The 26712-nt window shown below is 42.3% G+C and overlaps 1 protein-coding gene across 1 annotated transcript; it reads right to left on the bottom strand.

Moving 5' to 3' along the window:
- Positions 1–8416: 8416 nt before the first annotated feature.
- LOC110869911 (uncharacterized mitochondrial protein AtMg00810-like) lies at positions 8417–9157 on the bottom strand. The gene has a single exon (XM_022119114.1). It carries the CDS (start codon positions 9155–9157, stop codon positions 8417–8419), a length of 741 nt encoding a protein of 246 aa, XP_021974806.1.
- Positions 9158–26712: the final 17555 nt, after the last annotated feature.

Genomic DNA, 26712 nt, shown 5'->3' with positions numbered 1-26712 from the left:
TGATGATTTCCGCACTTTTGCACTTTTTAAGAGATTATCTTAGTTATAGTAGTAGGCCCCTCTTTTGAAGGTGAGGTTACCCTCAACCCAGTAGTTTGAGTCAGCAAGGATACAATCCTAAAGGGTTGGATTATTGAAAGATAATTAATTAAATTATTATTGCGTAATGTGGTAGGCCCCTCTTTTAAAGGCGATGTTACCCTCAGCTAAGTGGTTTGAGTCAGCAGGGATACAATCCCAAGTAGCCGGGTTAATGTATTAATAGAGTTTACATATGAGGGGATCAAGCCATTCGCACCCCCGCCATCCAATACCAGTGGGTATTGAAGGAGGTCCTAGTAAGCTTGACCCAGGTCCTTGCAGGATCTATACACTGAACAAGGCAAGAACCTTACCAAACCATTCCCTTAACCCCCGACCAGGTAGCCAACATATCTCTATATAGACCATAGAGATATGAATGATGTAAATCTTTTATTTTATATAGACAGTAAAATAATGCCAAGACACCACGGACAAATGATAAGGAAGTTTCACCTTCAACATAAGAAACTAGTTATTAAAGTCATTAATACAGAACCAAATAAAAAGTGCGAAAAGATTAAAAAACAAAAGTATTACACTAAATGCTTGTCTTCACCAAGTGATGTAAGAGACTTAGGCAAACATTGCCTTTGATTGTCAAGAACTCTTACTATCAATCTTGGATCCCGAGACTACTACACACACTCTATGATGGATGATGGATGATGGTGGTGGATGTGGGTTGTGATGGTGGTGGAGTGTGGGTGAAGTGTGAAAGAGGTGGTTTGCCAACGGATGCCTTTGAAGTGAACCAAGCACCTCTATTTATAGCCCGCACAGAAGCCCGGACATGGCCCCGTGTTCATTGAGCACGGCCCCGTGTCCATCCACTTTCTCTTTCTTCATTAATTGCAATTTGTCTGCATTAGCTCCATACGCCCCTGTGTCCGCTGGGCACGGCCCCGTGTGCAGAAGCGTATCTGTACTATCAAGATTTGCTTGGATTTTGCGAATCTTAGCGTTGACCACGGCCGTGTTGAGCTGGGCATGCCCTCGTGTCGGGAAATAGAAGCTTCTACAACTTTGTCTTTTCTGCAGACACCTGAGCACGCCCCCATGTCCGCTGGGCACGGGGCCGTGTTCAGCCTTTTATTTTTGCTTGGGAAGATGCTGTCGAGGGGTCGGACATGCCACGTTTATTCCTTTTCTTGTAATTATGTTAGAATTTGCTGCATATTTGCTCCTTTGTTCATTTACGCTCATTTAATCCTGAACATACATAAGGAAGACAAAAGCACGCTTTTTCCAACATTAGTACTAAGAAATGGTTAGTTTTATGCCTCTTTTGATGTAATTTATATGTTGCATTTTACCACATCACCCCTCATCTCCCCTTTTTTTTACAGGACCAAGTAGTGGTGGATTACTTCCAAAACATACTACCCTATACCTTAACAATTCGTTTTTTAGGATAAACACATCCCTCCTTACCTTAAGAGCATAATCTTTGACCATCTGGTTCATCTTATTCTTGTCATCAATAAGCTGACCAACAAAGAATGGGAGATCATTTCGTCCTTTTAAACCACCCTTGTTTCTCCTCCTTATCTTCCGGGCAACCTTATCTCTAAGGCTTGAATTGTCATCAGACCCACTTTCAAAGTCCTCCAGGTCTACAGGCAGATGACCTTCTTCGGTTCTCCCATCATCATGATCCCCATCACTTGACTGATCCAGTTCTTCCCTAGTAAATTCAACATTAGCCCTGAACCTCTGCATATCCACCTCTATTTCATAAACCAAATTATCTTCCTCAATTTACTCATAATCAGGGTCACTTTCTTCACTCTCTTCATTATGATCTTCAATTTCTTCCTCATCTTCATACAGACTTTGATTCTGCTTATTTATTAGAAATGATGTTGGAACAATTGCTTTACATGGCCCTACAGGAACTTCACTTGACTCAATTAAGATTGTTGACCTCCGGTGTTCAACACACATGTCTATCATGTGGACTTCTTGACGCACATGATCAAAGATAGGCTCTAAGTCAACATCACATTTTAATGTCCTAAGACCAAAATCTAAAGAAAAGTAGGGTTCCTTGTAATGAATGTAGAAAAAGAGACCATCATTGTATCCTAATTTCTTAACCATCTCCTCTAAACATCCGTATTCAACACTCGAAAATCTACATGATCAATGTAGTTCATCTTCCCACCAAAGTATTTCCTACTTGGGTTTTCTACAAAATTACCTTCATGGTGAAATTTAATGGTAAATTGAGTTTGGGTTTCACCTGTAAATAAACATCAATAACAACTTAACACAGCAAAAGGTTCAAATTTTAGCTAATTCAGACCCAAATCGACTGTAACAGAGAACAACTTGCATGTCACTTACGGTACATTTCGTCCGGTTCGAAATACTTATCTTCAGCTCTAATCTTCCATAATCGAAGATCCATGCTCGTAACAGAGTTCCAATCGACTGTAATTCTTCAAGAATGACTGATCGCCATGTACAACTGTTGATTTTAGAGGTAGGTTAAATTGAGGGTTTCAAAGTGATGAAATGGGAATTATATGAGGTTGTAGGTAAAGATTAGGATGAAATTACCTTTCTGCCCTTTGACCATTAACAGCAAACGTTGATCAGTGACGGAAACATGGGTCAGAGGATAAAATTGCGACATAATATCAACTTTGGGGGGGGGGGATTGCAATTATTTCGTTAGGGGGTCAGAGTGCCAATTGGCCTAAACCCCAGGGGGTAAAATTGCAGTTTACTCATGTTTCATTCTAGTACCTTTGTTACTTAAAAGTAAACTTTTCTTTAAAAATATATATTTTGATGACATTATTTATATAATTATTTATATATATGTGCTACGAAATACAAAACTATTTTTTGAGATTAGCATTACACGATATTTACATTTTTAAGTATTTTGAATATTTTTATAGCGATAAATATATGTATGTTTTATGATACTTTAATATATTGTATAGATTTAAACACATAGAATTATATATGAATGTAATAAAAAGATATATACATAAAAATTCCAACGGGTTTTCCCCTATACCCACAGGTATGCCCGATACCCGATGTGTAATGGCCTGGGTATACGACTGACCGGTGTCAATGAGTCCGGTCAAAGATAAGAAGAAGAGTGTGTTCCTTAGTACCTCTAGCTAGATAGTAAGCGATAAGAACGGTGTCGAATCCACAAAGAGTTTGTGGTTCGTGTTATAAAATATATTGATTAGAGAACAATTAATGAAGCTTGCTAATGTACTTTTTGTCTTTTATTGTTTGATTGGTCTGAACTGTGTTGGAATGCCCAACGATTTATAATTGATAAAAAAACCAGATTGACGATTATAATTAATACTTTCAATATTTTGAGATTAATTAAATACAATACTTTGTAAAAAGGTTCACTCCCGATTCGAAGTTATAAGCCCTAAGGTTCTATATCACAACTAGAATTGGAATCAAGACAAACAATTGGTATTAACGGTGTAAGTCCCATAATGATATCACACAAGCTCAAATGGTGGCGGAATCACACAAACGAGCAATCGATACAAGAAAGGAGATGAAATAGAAAGTTCTTTAATTGATTGATGATGTCTTGCATACAATGATTGAATTGTCTAATACAAGATTTGCTAATGTCACCAACAACTATGACCCAATACATGACTTTCTATTTATAGTAAGTGTTTAGGGAGGAGGCTCCCTAAACCCTAGGTTTACTGGATCAGTAGCTGCATCATGCTTGAGGACCGCCTAGATTTGGCATTGGTTCAGCAAACAAATGGTGTCGAAGAATGTTGGCTGCAACAGTTATCCATTCTTTCGCACACACTTCATACTTTTCATGGCATCGGATTTGTTGATTGGAGAGAACCAGGATATCTTCCTCATAAAAGCTCATCAGATCACAAGAGTTTGGAATCCTGATAGATTGTTCTTCAGTGACTATCACAGTTTCCGCCATCTTCGGATCATACGCCTAGAACTTGAGATTCTTCATAATTCCTTTTTCAAACTTGTGAGTGAGGGGAATGATCTTCTCCTTGTTAGTCGGAGGCCAGATGACGGATTTGACAGTTCTTTTGGTGAAGGGATCACGAACACCAGGATTTCTTCGAATCTCTAGTTCAGCATTCTTCATGGTAGCAAAGTTGCTTTTAACTTCTCTTTCAAGTCTTGCATGGAATGCCTAACCTATGCCCCTTTGATTTGGCTTTGGATCATAGTATGGGGCACACAGAAGACTTTTCAAATCAATCTTAGTCCATGATTCGAACTGAGCTCCCTTTGCATAAGATTCCCGATGACCGCTCTTACGTGTAATCAACCACATATCTTTGTCGTGTTCGAACCTCTAGTAGGCGACTTCAGACTTGTTTCCCACCTGATCATAGAAACTCGATCCCAATTCCATCACATATCTATCAGGTCTCTTGGTTGGATCTTTGAGATGAAAGTTTTCATCTAGAGGATTCTGATCCTGGTTCTTCATCACCAGCATATGTTTGTTACTTTGTTTCTTCTTCTTCAGTTTGCTGCTTCTCTTTTTCGGTTTTGCAGCAAGATAGGCATTCAAAGCCGCTTCACGTTCAGCATCTGCTGCTGCTCTCTGTTCAGGAGTTTGTTCAGGTCTGCCAACATGAAACTGTTCATCTTCTTTATCAACAAACTCATTCCCAAACTTTTTCTCCAGCTTCGCTTTCAGATCATACACAACAGACATCAACATTCCCACATCACCTTGCAATTGATCTATTGTTTGATCTCTGCTAGAGATTTAGGCCTGAAGAGATGAGATCCGAGCTTCTTTCAGGGCATAATCTTGTTAAAGTGATGAAATCTGTGCATTCTTTAATTCTGCATCCTGTTCCAATACAACCACTCGTCCTTTCAATCTTGCGACGTTTGCATCTTCATCACTGTCGCTATCACTTTTTTCGATGACTTGTCTTTTCTCGGTTGCATAACGTAATGCTGCTTCATCATGCTCAGTATATCCTACTCCACTAGAACTTCCTGCTTAAATTCTAACACCACTCGAGCTACCTGGTTGTGAGGGTGTAGATTCAAAATCAAAGTTGAAATCATACAAATTAGGTTCCTCTGTACTGGTTTTTTATGCAGCATCAGATTGTGGATCAGGTTGTGGATCAATAGATATAGCGGGCTCTGGATTGGATACTGTGCCAGAAAGGTCATGATCAGGTGCAGTGTCAGATCTTTGTTTCTTTCTTGCTGCTTCTTCTGCATCATCAGTAATTGCTTCACTTTCTGCTTGAATGTCTGATGTAGTTGCAGGAACATCTTGAACAACAAAGGTAGAGACGGATGGAGGGTTTCCATCACTACCCTGTAGGCTTATAAGTAACGCTGCTAAGTTCTCAGCAGACATTGGAACTGGCTGTCTAACGGTTTCCTCTCCCTTCTCAGACATAACTACTTCCACTTCGCTTTCAGAGTCAGTTTCTTCTTCACTAGAGTCTGTTTCTGAATAAGTATCAAGTACTTCTGTTTCAACTTTAGCTTCATTGGCAGCCACTTGCTGCACTTGCTGCACGTCATGTTCTTCAGCGATTTATGCATTTATCTATTGAGGCACTAGTGGAACAGGAACTGCAGGCACAACATCACTGAATCTGCCATGCTTCTCAAGGTCAAACTTCCCAACAAAATTGTGATGTTTGGCCCTTTTGAATCTGTATGCATTCTCAAAGCAATCTGGCCCCATTGGCTTCAAGTTAACGTAATTTGGGCCCTTGATCAACTCTGGGTGTTTCTCATCAAAGATCATTTAGAGGAATCTTGGATATAACATAAAGATCTTCTTCTTCGGATCTTCGAGCATCTTCTTCATGTTGTCGAATATGAAAGCTGAGAAGTTGAAATCCTATTCATTCACCAATGCCACAAGCGCACAGGTCTGCGTCTTATTCAGCTGATCATATCCACCTTTATTTTTTGCGATACATTGTAGGAAGAAATGCATCAACAGTCTCCAGTAAGGCGAAATAGCTTCTTCAGAACTGTGGGATACACTCCTTCATAGCTCATTCTTCTAAGAGCAGCAAGAACTCTGTTTTGATCATATGAAGTTGGATGATGCAGTAGATCTCCTAGCCTCAAAACTTCCCGAATAATGGCCTCAAAAATGATAATCTTCTTTTTCTGAACAGTAGCTTCGATAGTTCCAGCTCCACCTGCTCCTTGTCTGTTGACTTTGGTCGTATTCCAAAAAGTGTTGATGCAGCTATTGCAGATCACCGGTTCTGCTCGTAGCGCATGAGTGATTGGGCAATTATTTAATCCTCTGATCATTGAACCAAACATTTATGCATGCTCAGCAGGAGCAGAAAGATATCCAGCCTGGTTATGGATGAGTTCCACCTCCACCTGTCTTTGATTCTGCTCCTGCATCATTACTTAAGCCATAATCTGCAAAAATCTTCAAACGTTAAGCCTTTAAAAAGAAGGTTGACCTTTATTTGGAATGTTGACAAGTCAACAAGTCAACATCCAGGTGATGGTCAACAGGTCAGACACAAAGGGTCAACAAGCAGTCCAGGTCAACAGGTCAATGGTCCAGGTCAAATGAAAGGTTCAAGTCAATCGTGGTCAAAATCCGGGATGATGAGGATTCATCTCGGATGAACCCTAGCCATCTCGAATGAAAGTGCTTCAATCCGAGATGACTCGAGATGCAAGGTTCTCATCCGAGATGGCCTTAATTCTCATCCGAGATGACTCGAGATGGTTCATTCTGTCCGAGATGAAGTATCTTCTTCGTCCGAGATCGTTCGAGATGATTGATTAGAGAGAGAATTCAGAGAAGTTTGTCCGACTTGGTTCGAGATATGTGTCTCGAATCTTTGTCAGATTGCATTTATACATCTCGAATGGGCCAATGGGCCTACTCACACTGTTCAGACCTTGACTTAGTTAAAACTGATAGGCCCCATCCGAGATAGTGGGCCATGTCATACTAGATCATTATTTTAATATTATTTTAACAAACTTCTTCAAGACAGAATATACCTCCTTCGAAATCAGTGAAACAACCCACCGAGCAGCTATTAGCTATTAATATCATATTAATATTATAATACTAACACTAGAGTATTTTGGGAAGACTGCCACAGGATCAAATCATTTTCGAACTGATTAAGGAACACTTTTCAGCTCTCACTTACTTGGACTGGTCCACGCGATTGTTAATATACTTGTCCTCTTAAATCTAGCGCTCAACTTTCAACTTTCAACCTTGTGATATCCTTAAGGTAGAATTATACTGTGACATCCGTGTGTCCCATTCCAAGGCATACCCCCGCGATCAAGGCAAGCACAACGGTTCATCGTAGCAGGTGAGTATACTGAGTCCATCCTTAGATTTTACAACGCCAGACTTTCTGGTGAACAGGTCAGTACTTTCGTACAGCAGAGAGACCAGATAAGTCTGAAGAGGGCTGGGCAATTGGTACGAATTTTGCTTTTATAAGCTCAAAGAATTCTCTTTAAGAGCTTTTCTTCCGTTTTCAGGTTTTGGCCCTTTTAGCAGCTTTTTTTCAAGATATCCTGAATGTGCCTAGGTCTGCATATAATCTGGATGCAACAGAAGGACAATCCTGATATCCCGGATGACTCATCAGTATAAAGACCCGAAACTTCAGATGTTGGCTATCTATCAACGCAGGATTTAAGACCATGAAATCATACACCGTTGGTCTGTTACCCATGCGATGTCCAGTCCATTATGTTTATATCACTTGGTATCTTTTTGCTTTTCAAGCGTTAGACCTATCAACACATCACAGTGGATCCTAGTCTTTTCAGCTTCGATACCTTACATGTGTTAATCAAATTCTTTATCACGAAAATTTATTTAACTTCCTAGCAACTATTTCTCCCCCTAAATTTGTGAAAAAGTAGAATACTTTATACCCAAATTTATCAGATGAGATACCGTTACTCTTAAAAAACCCTTTATACCGTTATACTTTATACCCAAATATATATATATATATATATATATATATATATATATATATATATATATATATATATGCTTAGTCGGTGAAGCGCATCATTTTCAAAAGGTCTACAAGCACATTGAACCTCGAGATGTTGACAGGTTTTGTAAAAAGATTCGCTGTATTAGCATCAGTATGGATCTGTTCAAGTTAATTAAACCTTTGTCAAAGCAATCTTGAATGAAGTGGACTTTGATATCAATATGCTTGGTTTTGGAGTGAAAAACAGGGTTTTTAGTGATCTGGATAGCAACATCATTATCACAATAAATAGTTGTATCAAGATAAGTCAAACCGCAATCCTCTAGCTAATGTTGCATCTAAAGAACCTGGGAGTAGCAGGCATATGCTGCAACATACTCTGCTTCCGCGGTGGAAAGAGATACAGTTTGCTGCTTCTTGCATTGCCAAGAGGTAAGTCTATCTCCCAAGAAATGGCATCCAACTGATGTAGATTTTCTATCCCTGTCTGTCCCTACAAGGTTGTTGTCTGAAAAAGCAAACAGATCAAAGTTTGAATCTCTGGGATACCAGAGTCCGAGTTTAGGAGCTCCCTTCAGATATCTAAAAATTCTTTTAATAGCAGTTAGATGAGAGAGTTTAGGATTAGCCTGATAACGAGCACACTGACAGGCGGCAAACATGATGCCTGGCCGGCTTGTAGTTAAGTTCATCAGAGAACCGATCATAGATGGATACAATGTTTGGTTAACAGGGGTTCCTTCAGGATCCTCAGTCAACAACGGTCGCTCTGCAATTGGGGAGTCTATCGACTTTGAGTCTGCCATGCTGAATTTTGCAAGAACGTCGTGAACGTATTTACTTTGATGAATCAAGATTCTTTGAATGTTCTGATGAACTTGCAGGCCCAAAAACGTCGTCATTTCTCCTAAAGAACTCATCTTGAACTTCCTCTTCATTACCTCTTCAAACTCTTTGCAAAGTACATCATTCGTGGACCCGAAGATGATGTCGTCAACGTATATTTGAACAAGGATGATGTCCTTGTCAACACGTTTGATGAACAGCGTTTGATCGATTGTCCCCCCGAATATACCCATGAGCTAGAAAATGTTCGATTAGGGTAGCATACCATGCACGGGGTGCTTGGTGCAGACCGTACAGAGCCTTGTCTAACTTGTAGGCATATGCTTCATTCTCTTTATCAACAAAACCCGGGGGTTGAGCAACATAAATATCCTCCTTGACCTTTCCATATAGGAATGCTGTCTTGACATCCACCTGATAGACTGTAAGCCTATGAACGATGCATATGCCAAGAAAATGTGGATGGCTTCAAGACGTGCTACCGGAGCATACACTTCATCATAATCTAAACCCTCAACCTGACTGAAACCTTGGACTACTAATCGAGCCTTCTTCCTTACAATCACTCCAGTATCATCTTGTTTGTTGCGAAACACCTATCGTGTGCCAAGAGCGTGCTTTCCTTGAGGCAGCTTCTCAAGTTTCCATACTCCAAGTCTTTCAAACTGACTAAGCTCTTCATGCATTGTATCAACCCATCCAAGTTTCTACAAAGCAACATTAATATTTTTAGGCTCAATATGTGAAATGAAGCAGGAGTATAGGCATGAGTTGATGCCTCCTGATTTGCTGCGGGTCTGGACACCAGCAGATACTGGGCCAATGATATTCGTGATTAGGTGGCTTCTCTGAACACACTGTGGAATTGCTGCAGCGGGGGCTTGCAAGTTGGATTGCAGGTTTGAAAAACTTCTCGATGCTATTCTAGATTGCTCCCTCTCATTTGGTGCAGTAGCATTGTTGATCAGTAGAGGATCTACAGTGCAATCTAATGGAATTGCTCCTGGAAACAAAGAAGTTCCTTGAACATTTGAAGGTCCAGCGGAGGCTTCAGTGTTACGGACTGCACCATCAGGGATAGCTGCAGCAGGTTTAGAAATCGGCACCTTAACAGTCGAAGAGTGAAGTTGTGCTGAAGTATCCTTGTGAAATCCCGATGGATCCACAGTGAGTTTCTTGAGTATGTTTTGCAAAGGCACATCCTCATCTTCAATGAGAATAGGCATCTCTGCACTCGAAGGTCCTGCATTAACAATTTCATCAGACAAAATAGGAAACGATTTAAACATGGAGGAATAATCATATAGCCAATCAGGTCCAATGCGAGCATCTTTTGGATTTTCTTCCAACCAATCCACATGATATGCTTCCACAATTTGTTTCTTGACCTTGTTTTACACACGATAAGAGGTGTTCTTAGCATATCCAATGAAATAGCAAGGATCTCCTCGAGCTTCAAATTTTCGTCCGGAATCCGTGAGAAGAAGCACACACGAATAGCCAAAAGTGCGAAAGTGTTGCACCGAGGATTTTTGACCTTCTACCATTTCATAAGAAGTCTTCATGTGACGTTTGTTGATCTAGGCATGATTCTGAACATAGCAGGCCGTATTCACTACTTCTGCCCAAAATATTAGTGGAAGACCTGAATCTATCAGCATTGTGCGAGCAACTTCAATGAGAGTTTGATTGCATCTTTTAGCTACTCCATTCTGTTGAGGAGATCTAGTTGTACTGTACTCACGATCGATTCCCTTTAAGCCACAAAATTCATTTAGCTCGGCATTCTTGAATTATGTCCCGTTGTCACAACGAATAATCTTTACTCCCTCATTTGCTTGATTTTCCATAAGAGTCACAAATTTCTTGATTAAGCCAGTTGTCTCACTTTTCTGCTCCAGGAAAAACACCTAAGAGAAACGAGAAAAATCATCGGTAATGACCAAACAATAAGCCTTTCCTCCAATACTGAGTACATTGACAGGCCCAAACAAATCCATATGCAACAGCTCCAGAACTTTTGATGTTGTGTGCACAGGTTTAGACTTATGAGGATGATGCTTTCCTCGAGTGCATGCTTCACATTTTTCTATCTGCATAAAATCCTTGATTGGCAAATTCCTGACGAGACCTCCCTTTGCTAATCGATTTAGATTTTTTGTGTTCAGATGACCCAATCGACGGTGCCACAGCATAGCATCCTGTTTAGCTATTTCTGAAAACAGACAAGTAACTTGATCAGCGGGTGCTTTGTTCATGTCAATCACGTAAGCGTTTCCCCTGCGTTCACCTTCAATCAGAAACCAGTCTTCGGGTATGATACTTCCTGGTTTCAGAATGACACAACCACTCTTAGTGAAAAGAACCTCCATTCCTTTGTCGCACATCTGTGAAACGCTCGGCAGGCTGTGCTTCAGCTTTGGGACATAGTTGATGTCTGAAAAGGTGAGGACTCCATTTTTTACCGTGCCCTTCATGGTGATTCTTCCCGATTCTCCTCCTGCGAAGTTGACACATCCTCCGTCAAATATTTTGATATCATTACCGCCTTTTTGTAGAATCTGTAAAAAGAAACATTCAAGAAGGTGTAAAGAGTACTTTAATTTCTGCAAAATACCTGGGCACAGAGAAGAAGAATCTAGAAAGAAATCTACTATCTGCTACAATTACGGAGAAGCAGGGCACTTTAGGCCAAATTGCCCTAAACTAACAAAGGCACCTAACAACAAAGCAAAAGCAACAGATGGAGCAAACAAGAAGAACATGCGAGCCTTTCAGCTAACGACGCAAGAGGCAGCCATGATTCCCGACGTAATCACCAGTACGTTCCTTATCCATGACGTCTATGCAAAAGTATTATTTGACTCTGGTGCAAACCAAAGTTTTATAAATACTGCATTCTGTCAAGCTCTTAATCAAACTTTACCTAAGCTTAGTCAAGCTTGTACGGTAGAAACAACCGAAGGAAACCCTACCGACATATGCGAAGTACTTCAAGAAGGAAAAATAGAAATATTAGGACATAAGTTCTCTGCAAACCTTCTACCTATGAATCTAGTCGGATTCGACGTAGTATTAGGAATGGATTGGTTAGTAGCCAACCATTCGAATCCTATGCGACCAGAATTCTGTTGAGATTCGTACACCAACAGGAGAGATGATCCAGATCAAAGGAGACAAGCCGAACAAGCCAACGAAGTTCATCTCAGTTATGAAAGTTGCTAACTATGTGCGGAAACAAGGCATAATGTATATGATCTCAGTAATCATTAACACTAAGAGCAAGGAACTGAAGGATATTCCGGTACTATCGGAATACCCTGATGTTTTCCCAGAAGATCTGCCTGGATTACCGCCAGATAGAGAAGTAGAATTCAGAATTCATCTAATACCTAGAACCGCTCCAATTTCAAAAGCACCGTACCGTTTAGCACTAACAGAAATGCTAGAACTAAAGAAGCAATTAGATGAATTGCTAGAAAAAGGATTCATACAACCAAGTTCATCCCCTTGGGGAGCACTTGTGTTGTTTGTAAAGAAGAAAGATGGATCAATGCGAATGTGTATCGATTATAGAGAATTAAATAAGGTTACTATTAAGAATCGATACCCATTACCTAGAATTGACGATATATTTGATCAACTTCAAGGAGCAAGATATTTTTCTAAGATTGATTTACGCTCCGGATACCATCAACTGAAAGTACAGGAAGAAGACATTCCTAAAACTGCTTTCAGAACTAGGTATGGCCATTACGAGTTTACAGTCATGCACTTCGGGTTAACAAATGTTCTTGCAGCATTTATGGACATGATGAATAGAATATGTAAACTGTATTTGGATAAATTTGTAATTGTCTTTATAGACGATATACTTATTTATTCCAAAAGCAAGGATGAGCACTGTAAGCACTTGCATGCACTTTTAACCCTCTTAAGAAAAGAAAAGCTTTATGCTAAATTTTAAGTGTGAATTCTGGTTACAAGAAGTGCAATTCCTAGGACACATGGTCAATCATGAAGGAATTCATGTAGATCCCTCGAAGATAGAAGCTATCACAAATTAGAAAGTCCTAAAATCAGCCACAGAAGTCAGAAGTTTTCTAGGATTAGCTGGATACTATCGACGTTTTATCCAAGACTTCTCAAAGATAGTCGTTCCGTTAACCAAGTTAACAGGTAAAGCGGTTAAGTTTGAATGGGGACCTAAGCAGGAAGAAGCCTTCACCATCTTGAAGCAAAGATTAACAAATGCACCAATCCTTGCATTACCAGAAGGAACTGAAGATTTTGTAGTTTACTGTGACACTTCTAAATTAGGATTGGGATGCGTATTGATGCAACGTAAGAAAGTGATCGCTTATGCATCTAGGCAATTGAAAAAGCACGAGGAGAATTATACAACTCATGATTTAGAATTAGGAGCAATAATTTTTGCCCTTAAGCTTTGGAGACATTATGTGACAACTCGAGTTTCCAAGATTCCATCTTCACGTTAATTGTACGCTAACTATTTAGTTGTTTGTTTACATGACTTGTTGCCTTGTAACCATACGTGTTTGATATATGTTGAGACGTTATGTGACTATTGTGTTATGTGTTTAGTGTTATAAACTTGTGATTGGTTTAACTTGATGACACTTAGGGTTTTACACTAGCAAGCTCGACGAAACACCGAGAGTTTCGCCATTAACCATTTCGACGAAACAGGGGCGTGTTTCGTCACACACACCTCGACGAAACAGGCCTTTCGCCGGCCCACTGTTTCGCCAAAGCCCATTAAGGGCCCAGTACGTTAAGCGGATATTTATTGAGTTCCACTATTTCATTCATCACACTTTTAGCAAATTTGAAACCCTAGAGCTCTCTCCCCCTATCGACGGCTATTGTAGAAAACTTCGAGCATCATCCATCTCGGTCTATCAAAACTGTTCGACGTTGCGGTTAGTGTAAAAACCTTACGGTAGATATAATTGCTGTATGATGCTTTTGTGTGTTTAGGTTAGGGTTTCTGTAGATCAGTATAAACTCAGGATCGTTGTGTCGATAATATGTGATGTTGTTCTTGAGAGTTTGACGATTCTGTTGTATATGATTGTGATTGATTATGTTCACTGTCCATGATTCGATTTGATGTTCCATCATAAATCACTCAGATTGGATCTAATGTTATGAATAAATTGGTTTGTGCCCACTGTTCATGATCGATGTTGATGTTTATGAGATTCAGATGACGTGAAACTGATTGTTTATGGCATGATTAGGGTTTATGCTAGACGTTAAACACAGAGATGCTTTTAGTATGATAAATGGTATCGATGATTGTTGTATGATTGTATGACTGCTGTACGATTGTATGATTGTTGTGTGATGATGATCGGCGATTAGGGTTTCTGGGTAATCATCAGTTACACGATGTAACTGACTTAATGGACGAAACGGTTATGCTGACGAATCTGATGTCGACGTAACAGTTGCTTGCCGACGAAACACATGTCGACGAATCCGGAGTGTTTCGTCGATGGGGCTTACGACGAAACAGGGGTGTTTCACCGGGGGTAATCACGACGAAACCAGGGGGGTTTCGCCGAAGGGGTTCACGACGAAACAAGTATGTTTCGTCAAGTTAATTAACATGCACAGTAACTCAGTTAGGTCTGTTAAGGGTTAACTGGGTTAGTTAACTGTTGTTAAATGATAAGCATGACTTGCATGAACTTGTGTGACTGATAAATGCTAAGTGTTAGTTGTTACTTGCATATACGTTATGATCATGATTGTTACTTGAACTATGTGATTATCAACTGATTACACATGTATAAACATTATAGGATTGGATTGAATTAATTGTGAGTGAGTAATAATCTTACCGAGCACACCGAGGTGAGTTCACACTTTCTACAAGGCATGGGATTCCCAAGGGTTGGGAATGGGTTAAAGAACTAAAACGGAATACTACATATTCTCCTTGGGTAGAATATGTACGGCCATCCTCCTTGGGTAGGATGCCACTATAACTCCTGCGTATTCTCCTTGGGTAGAACTACGTACGTTCGTCCTCCTTGGGTAGGACAACAACCTTAACTTACTAGACAAAACTCTATCATGAAGTCCCTCCTCTTTATATCGACTTAATCGCCGAGGCCGATGGCGAGCGGGTCATTAGTTAATAGCGCTATTAGGTTTAATAAACCTCACACCGTGTCGTTCGAACGGGCGTGTACTAATGGGCTATGGCAAACTGTCAGTGATGATAGACACTAATGTAGGGCACAACTTATATTTCGTTAGTAGTCGATATGGTATGGTCTAGTGGTTCACAGGGGAAGCCCCCCACTGATTATGGTTATGTTTGGGAAACAGGGTAAACTAGTAATTCACATGGGAAGCCCCCACCAACTATAAATATGTTTATGAAACCAAAGTACTAGTTAACTCGTGATTTACGAAACAACTTATGATTTCAAAACGAACTGGTAAAACTGAACAACCAACTGTGAACTCGCTCAACTTTGTTGTTGACTCGTTGTTACATGCCTTGCAGGTCAATAGGTACTTTTGGAGCTTGCACGAGGAGGCGTGGACGTTGTGGGACATGGATAGTCATATGCAATGTTAAACATTTATCATACTTTTGAACTTATACTTTGGTTTTAAACATTATGCTTCCGCTTACAACTTAAACTATGTTTTGTTTGGGCACCAATTATATTGTGTTTGGGTTTTATAATTATTTACTCGCTATGTTCAATATGATTGGTGGCTTGATCCTGGTCAGTCACGCCTCCAAGCGGTGATACTCCGCATGTGGATTTTGGGGGTGTGACAGATTGGTATCAGAGCCATTGGTTGTAGTGAACTTGGTTTTAAAAAGGGGGAAAACTTTTTGGTAAAACCAGACTATAACCTGTACAGTGCTCAATGATCCACAACGACGCTTCGCTCCACGTGCAAGACTCAACCTTCTAGGTGGTATGGTTTATGTTTGTATTGCCTACTTGTTAGTTACATAGAACTTTGCTAATGGTATGCTTAGATGAACGTAATAACTGTTGTTTGAGAACACATGTGTGCTTACTCTCTTCTGTCATCGCACTTTCGCGAACATCTCTCACTCATGTTTCCTTTGATATGAAGATCATGAATGGACGCGTTAACCTAACTCAAGCCCAGCTAACGGCTCTAATCAATGAACAAGTTACTGCAGCACTCGCATCCGCTCAGGCAGGAGGTATAACTTGCCATTGCAACTTACTCTAGGATCTTTAGATCCTACTCTCGTGAACAAACACTTGTGTTTAACTTTGTCTCTTCTTAAACACACGATAGGGCAACATGCTCAGCCTTCTGCATGTACCTTCAAAACTTTTATGGACTGTCGACCAACTACTTTCAACGGCACTGAAGGAGCTGTAGGCCTTCTCCACTGGTTCGAGAAGCTCGAATCTATTTTCAAGATGTGTGAATGCCCTGAGGCACGTAGGGTGAAGTATGCTACTGGTACTCTTGAAGGTCTAGCGCTCACGTGGTGGAATGCTCAGGTTTAAATGCTGGGGAATGTTGCTGCTAACGCCACCCTATGGAATGATTTTAAGGAACTGATCAAGGAAGAGTATTGTAGTCGCGACGACATCCACAAGCTAGAGGTGGAGTTTTTCAACTTAAAGATGACGGGGTCAGAAATCGAAGCGTATACGAAAAGGTCTAATGAGCTGGCAATTTTGTGTCCTACTATGGTGGATCCTCCCATCAAGCGAATCGAGTTGTACCTCAAAGGGTTAGTGCCAGAAACCCAGAGTCACGTGACAGCAGCAAACCTCGCCACCATCCAGTAAGTCACTCGACTTGCTCATCGTCTCACTGATCAGGCGGTGGAACAGAATAAACTGCCCAAGCGTATTGGTACTACTGCTACAGTCACTACTACTTCTGATGCCCCCAGTGAAAACAAGCGTAAATGGGATGGGATCTCAAGCAAGGGTTCAATATCGGCTCAGTCTCAGCAGCGAAAGACTGACGACTACCAGAGTCCTGGTCAGCAATCGTCTGGTAGTCAAGGGCAGGGTGGATACAAGGGAAACCACTCCAAGTGCAACCAATGCAACAGGCATCACAGTGGGTAATGCAACATGGGTCATTGTCAGAGGTGTAACAAGTTTGGTCATGAAGCAAAGGATTGCAGGGGCGCACAACCAGTGAATCAAAATCGTCAACAGCAACAGCAAACGCCACAGAATCAACCGCAACAACAGCAGGGTAACAGGGGATGTTTCTAGTGTGGTGCAGAGGGTCACTTCAAGAGAAATTGTCCTCAGTTGAATCAGAACTAGAATAACAACAATAATCAGGGAAACGGAAACAACAATGGGGGTAACAATGGGGGAAACAATGGAAACAATGGCGCCCGGGGCCATGCGTTTGTGATTGGGCAGGGTGATGCTAGGAATGATCCCAACGTCGTGATGGGTAAGTTTCTACTGGATGACTTTTATGTTAATGTTTTATTTGATTCGGGTGTCGATACCAGTTATGTGTCTCTAAAAGTTAGTCAAATGTTAAAGCGTGTCCTAACACTTTTGAACACCAAGCACACAGTAGAGCTAGCAAATGGTAAAAGTTTAGAGGCCACACATGTAGTTAAGGGTTGTAATCTTATCTTAGCTGGTCAGACTTTCTCTATCAACCTCATTCCTAGTCTTGGGTAGTTTCGACATTGTTATTGGTATGGATTGGTTATCGCAACATCGAGCAGAGATCATTTGCAAGGAGAAGATCGTCTGCATTCCTCGTCCAAATGGAGAACCTTTAGTGATTCATGGTGACAAGAGTGGTGCTGTGGTGGGCATCATTTCCTTTCTTAAAGCCCAGAAGTGTTTGCGAAAGGGCCACACTGCTATTCTAGCCCTCGTTACTGACACCTCGAAGAAAGAAAAGAAGATCGAAGATATCCCGATTGTGCGTGATTTTCCTGAGGTATTCCCTGAGGAATTACCTGGTCTCCCACCCCATCGTCAGGTTGAATTTCAAATCGAGCTAGCTCCTGAAGCAGCGCCAATAGCTCGAGCACCTTACCGTTTAGCTCCATCAGAACTAGAAGAACTGTCCACGCAACTACAAGAGCTCTTGGATAAGGGTTTTATTCGTCCTAGCTCTTCGCCTTGGGGAGCTCCAGTATTATTTGTGAAGAAAAAAGACGGTACCTTCAGAATGTGTATCAACTACCGCGAACTCAACAAGGTGACTGTGAAGAACGGTTATCCACTTCCACGCATTGATGACTTATTCGACCAGCTGCAAGGGTCGAGTTACTATTCGAAGATTGACCTAAGGTCAGGTTATCACCAACTGAGAGTCCGTGATGAGGATATCTCTAAGACAACGTTCAGGAATCGCTATGGGCATTACGAGTTCCTGGTTATGCCTTCTGGATTGACAAACGCGCCTGCAGTCTTCATGGATCTTATGAACAGAGTGTACAAGCCTTACCTGGACAAGTTTGTTATTGTTTTCATCGACGACATCCTAATCTATTCTAAGAGTCAGGAGGAACACGAGCACCATCTACGGCTTATTTTTGAACTCCTCCGAATAGAACAGCTGTACGCTAAGTTTTCAAAATGCGACTTTTGGCTTCGTGAAGTCCACTTTCTAGGCCATGTGGTAAACAAAGATGGGATTCATGTTGATCCATCCAAGGTAGATTCGATCAAGAACTGGCCTGCACCCCGTACACCAACAGAAATCCGCCAATTCTTGGGTGTAGCGGGCTATTACAGAAGGTTCATCACGGATTTCTCTAAGATTGCGCAACCTCTCACTTCACTAACCCAGAAAGGTGTCACCTATCGTTGGGGTAATGCACAGGAATCAGCTTTTCAGCACTTAAAGGATAGACTTTGTAGCACACCTATTCTTTCATTGCCAGAGGGCACAGACGATTTCGTGGTTTATTGTGACGCGTCAATTCAGGGTCTTGGGTGTGTGTTGATGCAACGGGATAAAGTCATTGCTTACGCCTCATGCCAACTTAAAGTTCATGAAAGGAACAACACTACACACGATCTGGAGCTGGGAGCTGTTGTTTTCGCACTTAAGATATGGAGACATTACCTGTACGGTACCAAGTGCACCATTTACACTGATCACAGGAGTCTCGAGCATATCTTCAAACAGAAGGAATTAAACATGCGACAACGTCGATGGGTCGAGCTCTTGAATGACTACGAATGCGCGATCAAGTACCATCCGGGCAAAGCTAATGTTGTGGCCGACGCCCTCAGTCGAAAGGACACTACACCTAGGCGTGTGAGAGCGTTACAACTCACCATTCAGTCTAGTCTTCCTTCCCAGATACGAGATGCTCAGGTAGAAGCATTGAAACCAGAAAATGTCAGGGCTGAAGCTCTACGAGGCTCAAGGAAATGGTTAGAACAAAAGGAAGACGACGCCTACTATGTAACAGGACGCATCTGGGTCCCGCTCTATGGAAATTACGTGAGCTTGTGATGGATGAAGCACATAAGTCTCATTATTCGGTACATCCTAGTTCGGATAAGATGTACCACGACTTGAAGACCACATACTGGTGGCCTAGCATGAAGGCCCACATAGCAACCTACGTTGGCAAATGTTTGACTTGTGCGAGAGTCAAGACTGAATACCAGAAACCATCAGGCCTACTTCAACAACCAAAGATACTGCAATGGAAATGGGAGCAAATTTCCATGGATTTCGTTACTGGCCTGCCTAGATCTCAACGCGGAAACGACACCATTTGGGTGATAGTGGATCGATTGACTAAGTCCGCACACTTCTTAGCTATCAAAGAAACAGACAAGTTCTCTACTCTAGCAGACGTCTACTTAAAGGAAGTGGTTTCGAGGCACGGGGTGCCAACTTCCATTATTTCCGATCGTGATGCACGTTTTACTTCTGAGCTTTGGAAAGCAATGCACAAGTCTTTTGGCTCACGTTTAGACATGAGCACCGCTTACCATCCACTGACGGATGGGCAGTTCGAGCGCACCATCCAAACCCTTGAAGACATGCTTAGAGCATGTGTGATTGATTTTGGCAATGGCTGGGAAAAACACCTCCCGTTAGTGGAGTTTTCGTATAACAACAGTTACCACACCAGTATTCAGGCTGCTCCATTTGAGGCATTCTACGGGCGTAAATGCCGATCACCTCTTTGTTGGGCAGAGGTGGGTGATAGTCAGATCACGTGTAACACCCCGTGTTTTCGAATGTCCAAGTCAAAGTGAAAGTCCAAGTCAACTTTGACTTTCTTTGACTGTAGATAGTCTATGTTAGGTTTTAGTTGTATTATGTGGAGTAAGTGTTGTAATCAGCAAGAATCGAAGTAATCGAATGTTTTAACGCGAAACGATCTACGACTGTGAATGACAGGAAGTAACAATGCGATAAAATTAACTAACCAGTAATCAAACCGATCTAACAATCATCGAACTCGAGACTCGTATTATGCGAATTTTGGTATTGTTATACGTGTGTGTGCCTTATGTGTTACTTGTGCATGTTTACTTTATGTTTGGTGTGGTATTCAAGCAAATCAATCGAAAATCGAATCGAAACTCGAAAGGCCAATCGAACTCAATCGAAACCGACAACGAAACGTGAAATGCAGATGCTTGTATGTAGATATAGTGATTTGGACTGAAAGTAATTTGACTAGGAACTCTATCGTATTCGTATCATCGTCCATCGAAATCGAAACGTCGAAAATCGTCGCAAAATACTCAAAGTGTGTCGCGGATCGAACAGGAGGCATCCTGATCGAACAGGCCAGCCGATCGGCTAGCATCTTGCCAACCGATCGAGCAGCCCACTCGATCGGAGCTCCTGGCTGATCGGCTGCCACTTTCCTCTTTTGGAAGCCTATAATAGGGCTGTCCTTGTCTTCATTTCCACTTTTGGAAAGTTCTGACCGGCCAGCTCCTATTCTTCATCTTTTCTCAGATTCCTCTCAATCCCGGTAAGTTTTCACTCTAACTCTTGTACGTTTTTGAACATTACTTGATTCTACACCTTTCTATCTTTCAAAACTTGGATTCTAACCGTGAAATCACCAAGATCTAAGTGTTCTTGGGTGATGTCATCATGGTGTTCTTGAAGAACATCAAACGTTGGCCTCATTCAACCATGAATAGCTTAGATCTAACCGATTTCCACATAAACGAGTTAAGATCCATCAAAGATCTAAACATTCACATGTTGTGAAGGATTGAAAGAAGGAATCCCAACTTTCTTTCAACCCTTTTACACTCAATGCCTTCAAACCGCCAGAAACGAAGCTTGAACCGGCTAACTAATCATTCTAACAGTTAAAAGGTTCAAGATTCGGATTCTATATACAAGGTTCACCGATTTTGGGTTAAACTCTAAACCAACGTCCCGAACCGTTCACCGGCCGGACTTGGGTGATTCCTGTCCAAGCCGAAGAAGCGAGTAGGAACGGAGGATATCTTAGTTCAACTCATTGTCAGGTTACCTTAAAGGAATGACAAATAATCAAACAGCCAAGTGTTAGACGAAAGGCCGACCAAGTCAGACTTGCTGGCCGAACGGCTAGGCTGTTCGAACAGCCCAGCCGATCAGACATGCCAGCCGATCGACCGGGCCAGCCGATCGGCTAGCACATGATCCCCCACTTTCCAAATTCATGAGGTATAGTATCGAGGGAGGGATGTTCGATCGAACTGTGTTTGGTGAACATTACTCTTCGGATCATGAGATACTACTCTTCAACACTTGATCGATTTTACCACTCGTTCATAGTAGGGAATGCCAGCCGATCGAACAGGCCGTTCGATCGAGTGACATTCAGTTGAGGACAATTTCTGAAGTTCCTAGCCGATCGAGTGAGCTGGCCGATCGAGCGAACCGCTCGATCGATCGACTTGAAAAGTAGGAACACTTCAGTGTTCTCAAACGCTGCAACGAAAACTTCAAATGTTCAAATCCTCAAACACAAACACACCAGAGGAAGAAACAATCCACTCGAATGGCCCAGCCGATCGAGCCTACCGGCCGATCGAACAGGACTATCCAACCGGACATACCAGCCGACCGAACAGCCTGTTCGATCGAACCTACCGTTCGATCGACCAGTCCATTCGACCCACCCACACTTGTTTACTTTTCCGCATTACTTATCGTTATGCTATCAAACTATTCAGGCTAATCTTACTCTCAGCGCTCCCTTCAATCCACAATCAATCACTGTGAGTATACTCGATCCCTTTTGCTTTTTGCACTTTTGGGTGTTACATACGTTACCTATCAAATCACAATCAAACACAAACTATTTGAACGCTAACCATTCGCATGTGCCACTTGACTAAATGAATGCTGTTTATTATGTTTACACGTGGAGTGCTATCTACCTGCCTTAGCAACATAGTACTATAGTTTGGACTCAGCACCCGTTCACACGGGGGTTGTTAAGGACAATTACTTGCATGGATTACAGTGGTAATCATGTATTGCGAACCGTCTCGGACGGTCAACCCGCAGTCGGTGGTACCGATGGTCCCATGTCGATAATTAACATGCTTCGTTTTCCTCTGTGTACGTGCCTGGTTATGCGTAAACTATTCGAACTCTATATGCTATTATCAAACTTGTGTGCTCACCTTTACATTTTATGTATTGACTTTATTTTAACGTATGTGACAGGTGCTTAAGTTGCTAGGATTCTTAGGCGCGTGGTGATGAAATCGAGGCTAGGGAGTCTAGCAATAATAAACAATTGTCTGTAATAATAATTGAATCTGAGTTGTCAGAACGGAATTATTTGCCTAGTTGCTTTCTATGATAACTTGTTTATTTATTTGGGATACGGTATGGGACGTATCATTTAACTGAATTTGTAATAATAGTTGTTGTGGAAACTTCTGGACAATCTGTTTCGCTCAGTGCCGCGCCCCGATGATTCCGCCATCGGTTGGGGTGTGACAGATTGGTATCAGAGCCATAACTATAGGGAATTAGGCAGACACGACCTAGTCCGGGTCGCTGTCTTAGAGACCTAGACTATAGTTAGGAACCATCAGACCAAGTTTATGTGCTTACTTTGCAATCCTTCACTATCACTGCACTCAACTTTTCAACAAAAGTCAGACGATTCAGTCAGGAATAGGTGTGAAAACCGCAAACTCCCGACTAAATTTCCTGACTTATGGGGATTTTACTCCTTCATCTCGATATTTTCGCCAATAAACGAGGAGAATTATACCAAATCAGGTGTGAAACCCCCATTTTGAAGAAATTCTCCTCAAAATTTTCTTAAAACAAGGAAGAAATTGCCAAGCCAAGGGGTGAAACCCTAACCTTGGCAGTTTGTTCTGGACTTTATTTATCTCACCAAGGCCTCGATGGACTCCAACGACCTGAACTCACAAGTATGGCCTAGGGAACGCGTGTGGAATGCCCAAGAATCGAGGCAGAAACACGACCTCTAGAGTCGAAAATGATGACAAGTCTACTGCGAATAGTCGAGTTGCCTTGGGTAGTCGACGTCTAGTAGCCGCAGACAATCTATCTCTCGATTTTATGTGTTTCGATTCTGAGAACCGCAGTCGCGTACTCGGATGACTCGTTGATTTTATGTGTTTTTGTGTGCTTTTTCTGTTTTGTGTGTGTTTTGTGTGTTTATATTTTGGATATTATTCGATTTTGCTACCATTCCAATCGACACACACGACTTGTACTGTTATTCTATCCCCATTCGATCTCCAGTTGCTGCAATCCAGACGATATCATGCGATGTTATGCTATACGACTAAGTTAGGCTATACCATACGATGCTATTCGATACGTTATACGAACGACACGCGAACTTAGAATGATAGGTTTCTGTATTCTGACTGCCTCTGTAATCAAATAGGAATACGTCCTGTGTGTATGTGCTTCTGTGCTTCTGTGCTTCTGTGTTCTATGTGCTTATGTGCTTCTCTACACTTCTGTGATTCTATGCTCTGTGTACTTCTGTGCTCTATGGTTGTGTGTATCTGTGATTATGTGCCTACATGTTACGTGATGTATGATTCGACGTGATTCTAAGCTTTAGACAGTATTAGACGTGTGAGGTGAGATTCGATTTCGTTGTGTTGAGTCTCGTGACGATGTCTAATGCAGACCATGTCGTCGTCTGGATCCCGACACCGTTTGACTCGCCAAGAAAAGAGAGACCGACGTCTCGCTGCTATCATCTCCAAAACCGTGGCGAAAGCTGTGAGTGAGGTGTATGAAAACGCTAGCAAGTCGTCTGAAGAATCCCGAGCTGAAAACCCTAAGGAATCAAGCAAAGCTGCTTTCAGCTTTAAGCAGTTCAAAGCATGCGGACCAAAAGAGTTCACTGGCGAAGATGGTCCTATAGCCATGTTTCACTGGTTCGACTCGGTCGAAGTCACTCTGCGCCAGAGCGGATGTCCCAAGAATCTCCGCACTCTCAATGCTACAGGCGTCTTCCAGTCCCGTGCTCTAGACTGGTGGACGGCCGAACGAAACAAGCGCGGAAATGATGCAGCTTACGGGCTAACATGGAAGGAGTTGAAGGCAATTATGATCGACGAATTCTGCCCTCCTCATGAACGCCAAAAGCTGGAGGACGAGTTCTGGGGAATCAAGCAGAAGGATGGAGACAACGCTGCTCTCACTGCCCACTTCAAGCAGCTTAGCATCATCTGTCCTGATCAAGTCAAGACCTCAGATCAAGCCATCAAGAAGTACATTCGAGCTTTGCCCGATTGTGTAGCCGACTTTGTTCACGCCGCCAAGCTAGCAACGATCGAAGAAACCTACCTACTCGCCGCTGAGATCAATGATAAGCGAGTAAAGGCTGGTTTCTGGGATAAGCCAACCAAGTCTCTGCATCAAGCCACCGCAGCACCCACCGACTCATCTGCCCAATCCTCCAAGTCATCGAGAAGAATGAAGAAGCACAACAACAACAGCTCCAGCAACAAGAACTGTGCTGTGACAACCACTGCTGTTCCTCTACAAGCTGTACCAGCTCAGCAGCAACAGCACCAGCGCTCAGCCCCAGTGATCAATGCACCGCCAGCGAAGCGTGCATACACAGGCCCTCACCCACTCTGCCCGACATGTTCGTATCATCATCCAGTGGGTCTAGCTTGTCGTTTTTGCGCTCACTACAACCTTTACGGCCACTTCATTGCGAACTGTCGCTATGGTCCCCGTCAAGCCCCAGTTCAAGCCACTGTCAACCAAGCTCTTCTCCCTGCCCCTCAAGGCCAACAAGCAGCTCCAGCACCGGCAATCAATGCTCGAGTCTGCTTTGCATGTGGTGACCCTAACCACTTTGCAAACAGGTGCCCGAACAGGGTGGTTAAACAAGAGCCCCAGCAGCAACAACCACAACAGCAGCCTCAGCAACAGCAGCAAGCAGCCCATGCCCGAACCTTCAACATCAATGCCCGTCAGGCTCAGGCGGATAACAACGTGGTTAATGGTACGTTCCTTGTGAATGGTATTTATGCATCATGTTTGTTTGATACTGGAGCCGATAACTGCTTTGTGTCATTTGAATTCGAGAAGCTCCTTAGTCGTAAGCGCTCCTATCTGTCCTCGTCATTCGAAGTCGAAGTTGCTACAGGAAGAACTATTGCCGTTAATTCAGTACTCCGTGATTGTACTCTCGAACTCAACAATCACATCTTCCCAATCGACCTTATTCCGATGCAACTCGGAAGTTTTGATGTCATAATAGGCATGGACTTTCTTCGTGAAAACCATGCTGAAGTTGTGTGTTTTGAAAAGATGATTCGATTCTCGCTTGCGAATGGTGATCTACTGTGTGTGTACGGTGAAACAGCGTCAAAAGGCCTCAAACTCATGTCATGTATTCAAGCCAGCAAGTATCTCCGCAAGGAATACCGAGCCTTCTTGGCCAACATTGTAGTAGCGGAGAAGGAAAAGAAAAAGAAAGTTGAAGTCAAGGACGTTCCAGTGGTTCGTGAATTTCCCCAGGTGTTCCCTGACGATCTTCCCGGACTACCACCGAGTCGTGATATCGACTTTCGTATCGACCTCATTCCTGGAGCTAACCCCGTTGCCAAAGCCCCTTACCGACTCGCACCATCTGAAATGAGGGAACTCTCGAACCAACTCCAGGAATTACTCGAAAAAGGCTTTATTCGCCCAAGCACCTCTCCTTGGGGCGCGCCAGTCCTTTTCGTCAAAAAGAAGGATGGATCGTTCCGGATGTGCATCGATTATCGGGAATTGAATAAGCTAACCATCAAGAACCGATACCCCTTACCCCAAATTGACGATTTGTTTGATCAGCTACAAGGTGCAGCATGCTTCTCTAAGATCGATCTACGCTCAGGATATCATCAGCTACGGATTCTAGAGGAAGACATTCCTAAAACCGCTTTTCGAACCCGTTATGGCCATTACGAATTTGTTGTTATGCCCTTTGGTCTAACCAATGCACCCGCGGTTTTTATGGACCTGATGAATCGCGTATGTAAGCCTTATCTTGACCGTTTCGTCATCGTGTTCATCGACGATGTCTTGATTTATTCCAAAACGAAAGCCGAACACGCGCAACATCTACGTTTGGTTCTCGAGTTACTTCAGGGGAACCAACTCTATGCCAAGTTCTCCAAGTGCGAATTCTGGTTGGAGGAGGTTCAGTTTCTGGGTCACATAGTGAATAGTCAGGGTATCCATGTCGATCCTGCGAAGATTGAAGCTGTCAAAAGCTGGATTACGCCTAAGAACCCGTCAGAAGTTCGTT

The sequence above is a fragment of the Helianthus annuus genome, chromosome 8 (assembly GCF_002127325.2).
Source record: "Helianthus annuus cultivar XRQ/B chromosome 8, HanXRQr2.0-SUNRISE, whole genome shotgun sequence".
Classification (NCBI taxonomy): Eukaryota; Viridiplantae; Streptophyta; class Magnoliopsida; order Asterales; family Asteraceae; genus Helianthus; species Helianthus annuus.
Note: the sequence above shows the minus strand (reverse complement) of the source record. Positions and strands in the feature narration are given on the sequence as shown.

Excerpts from the sequence above, each read along its gene's own strand:
- LOC110869911 (XM_022119114.1), bottom strand. The coding sequence starts at position 9,157 with ATGGGTATATTCGGGGGGACAATCGATCAAACGCTGTTCATCAAACGT.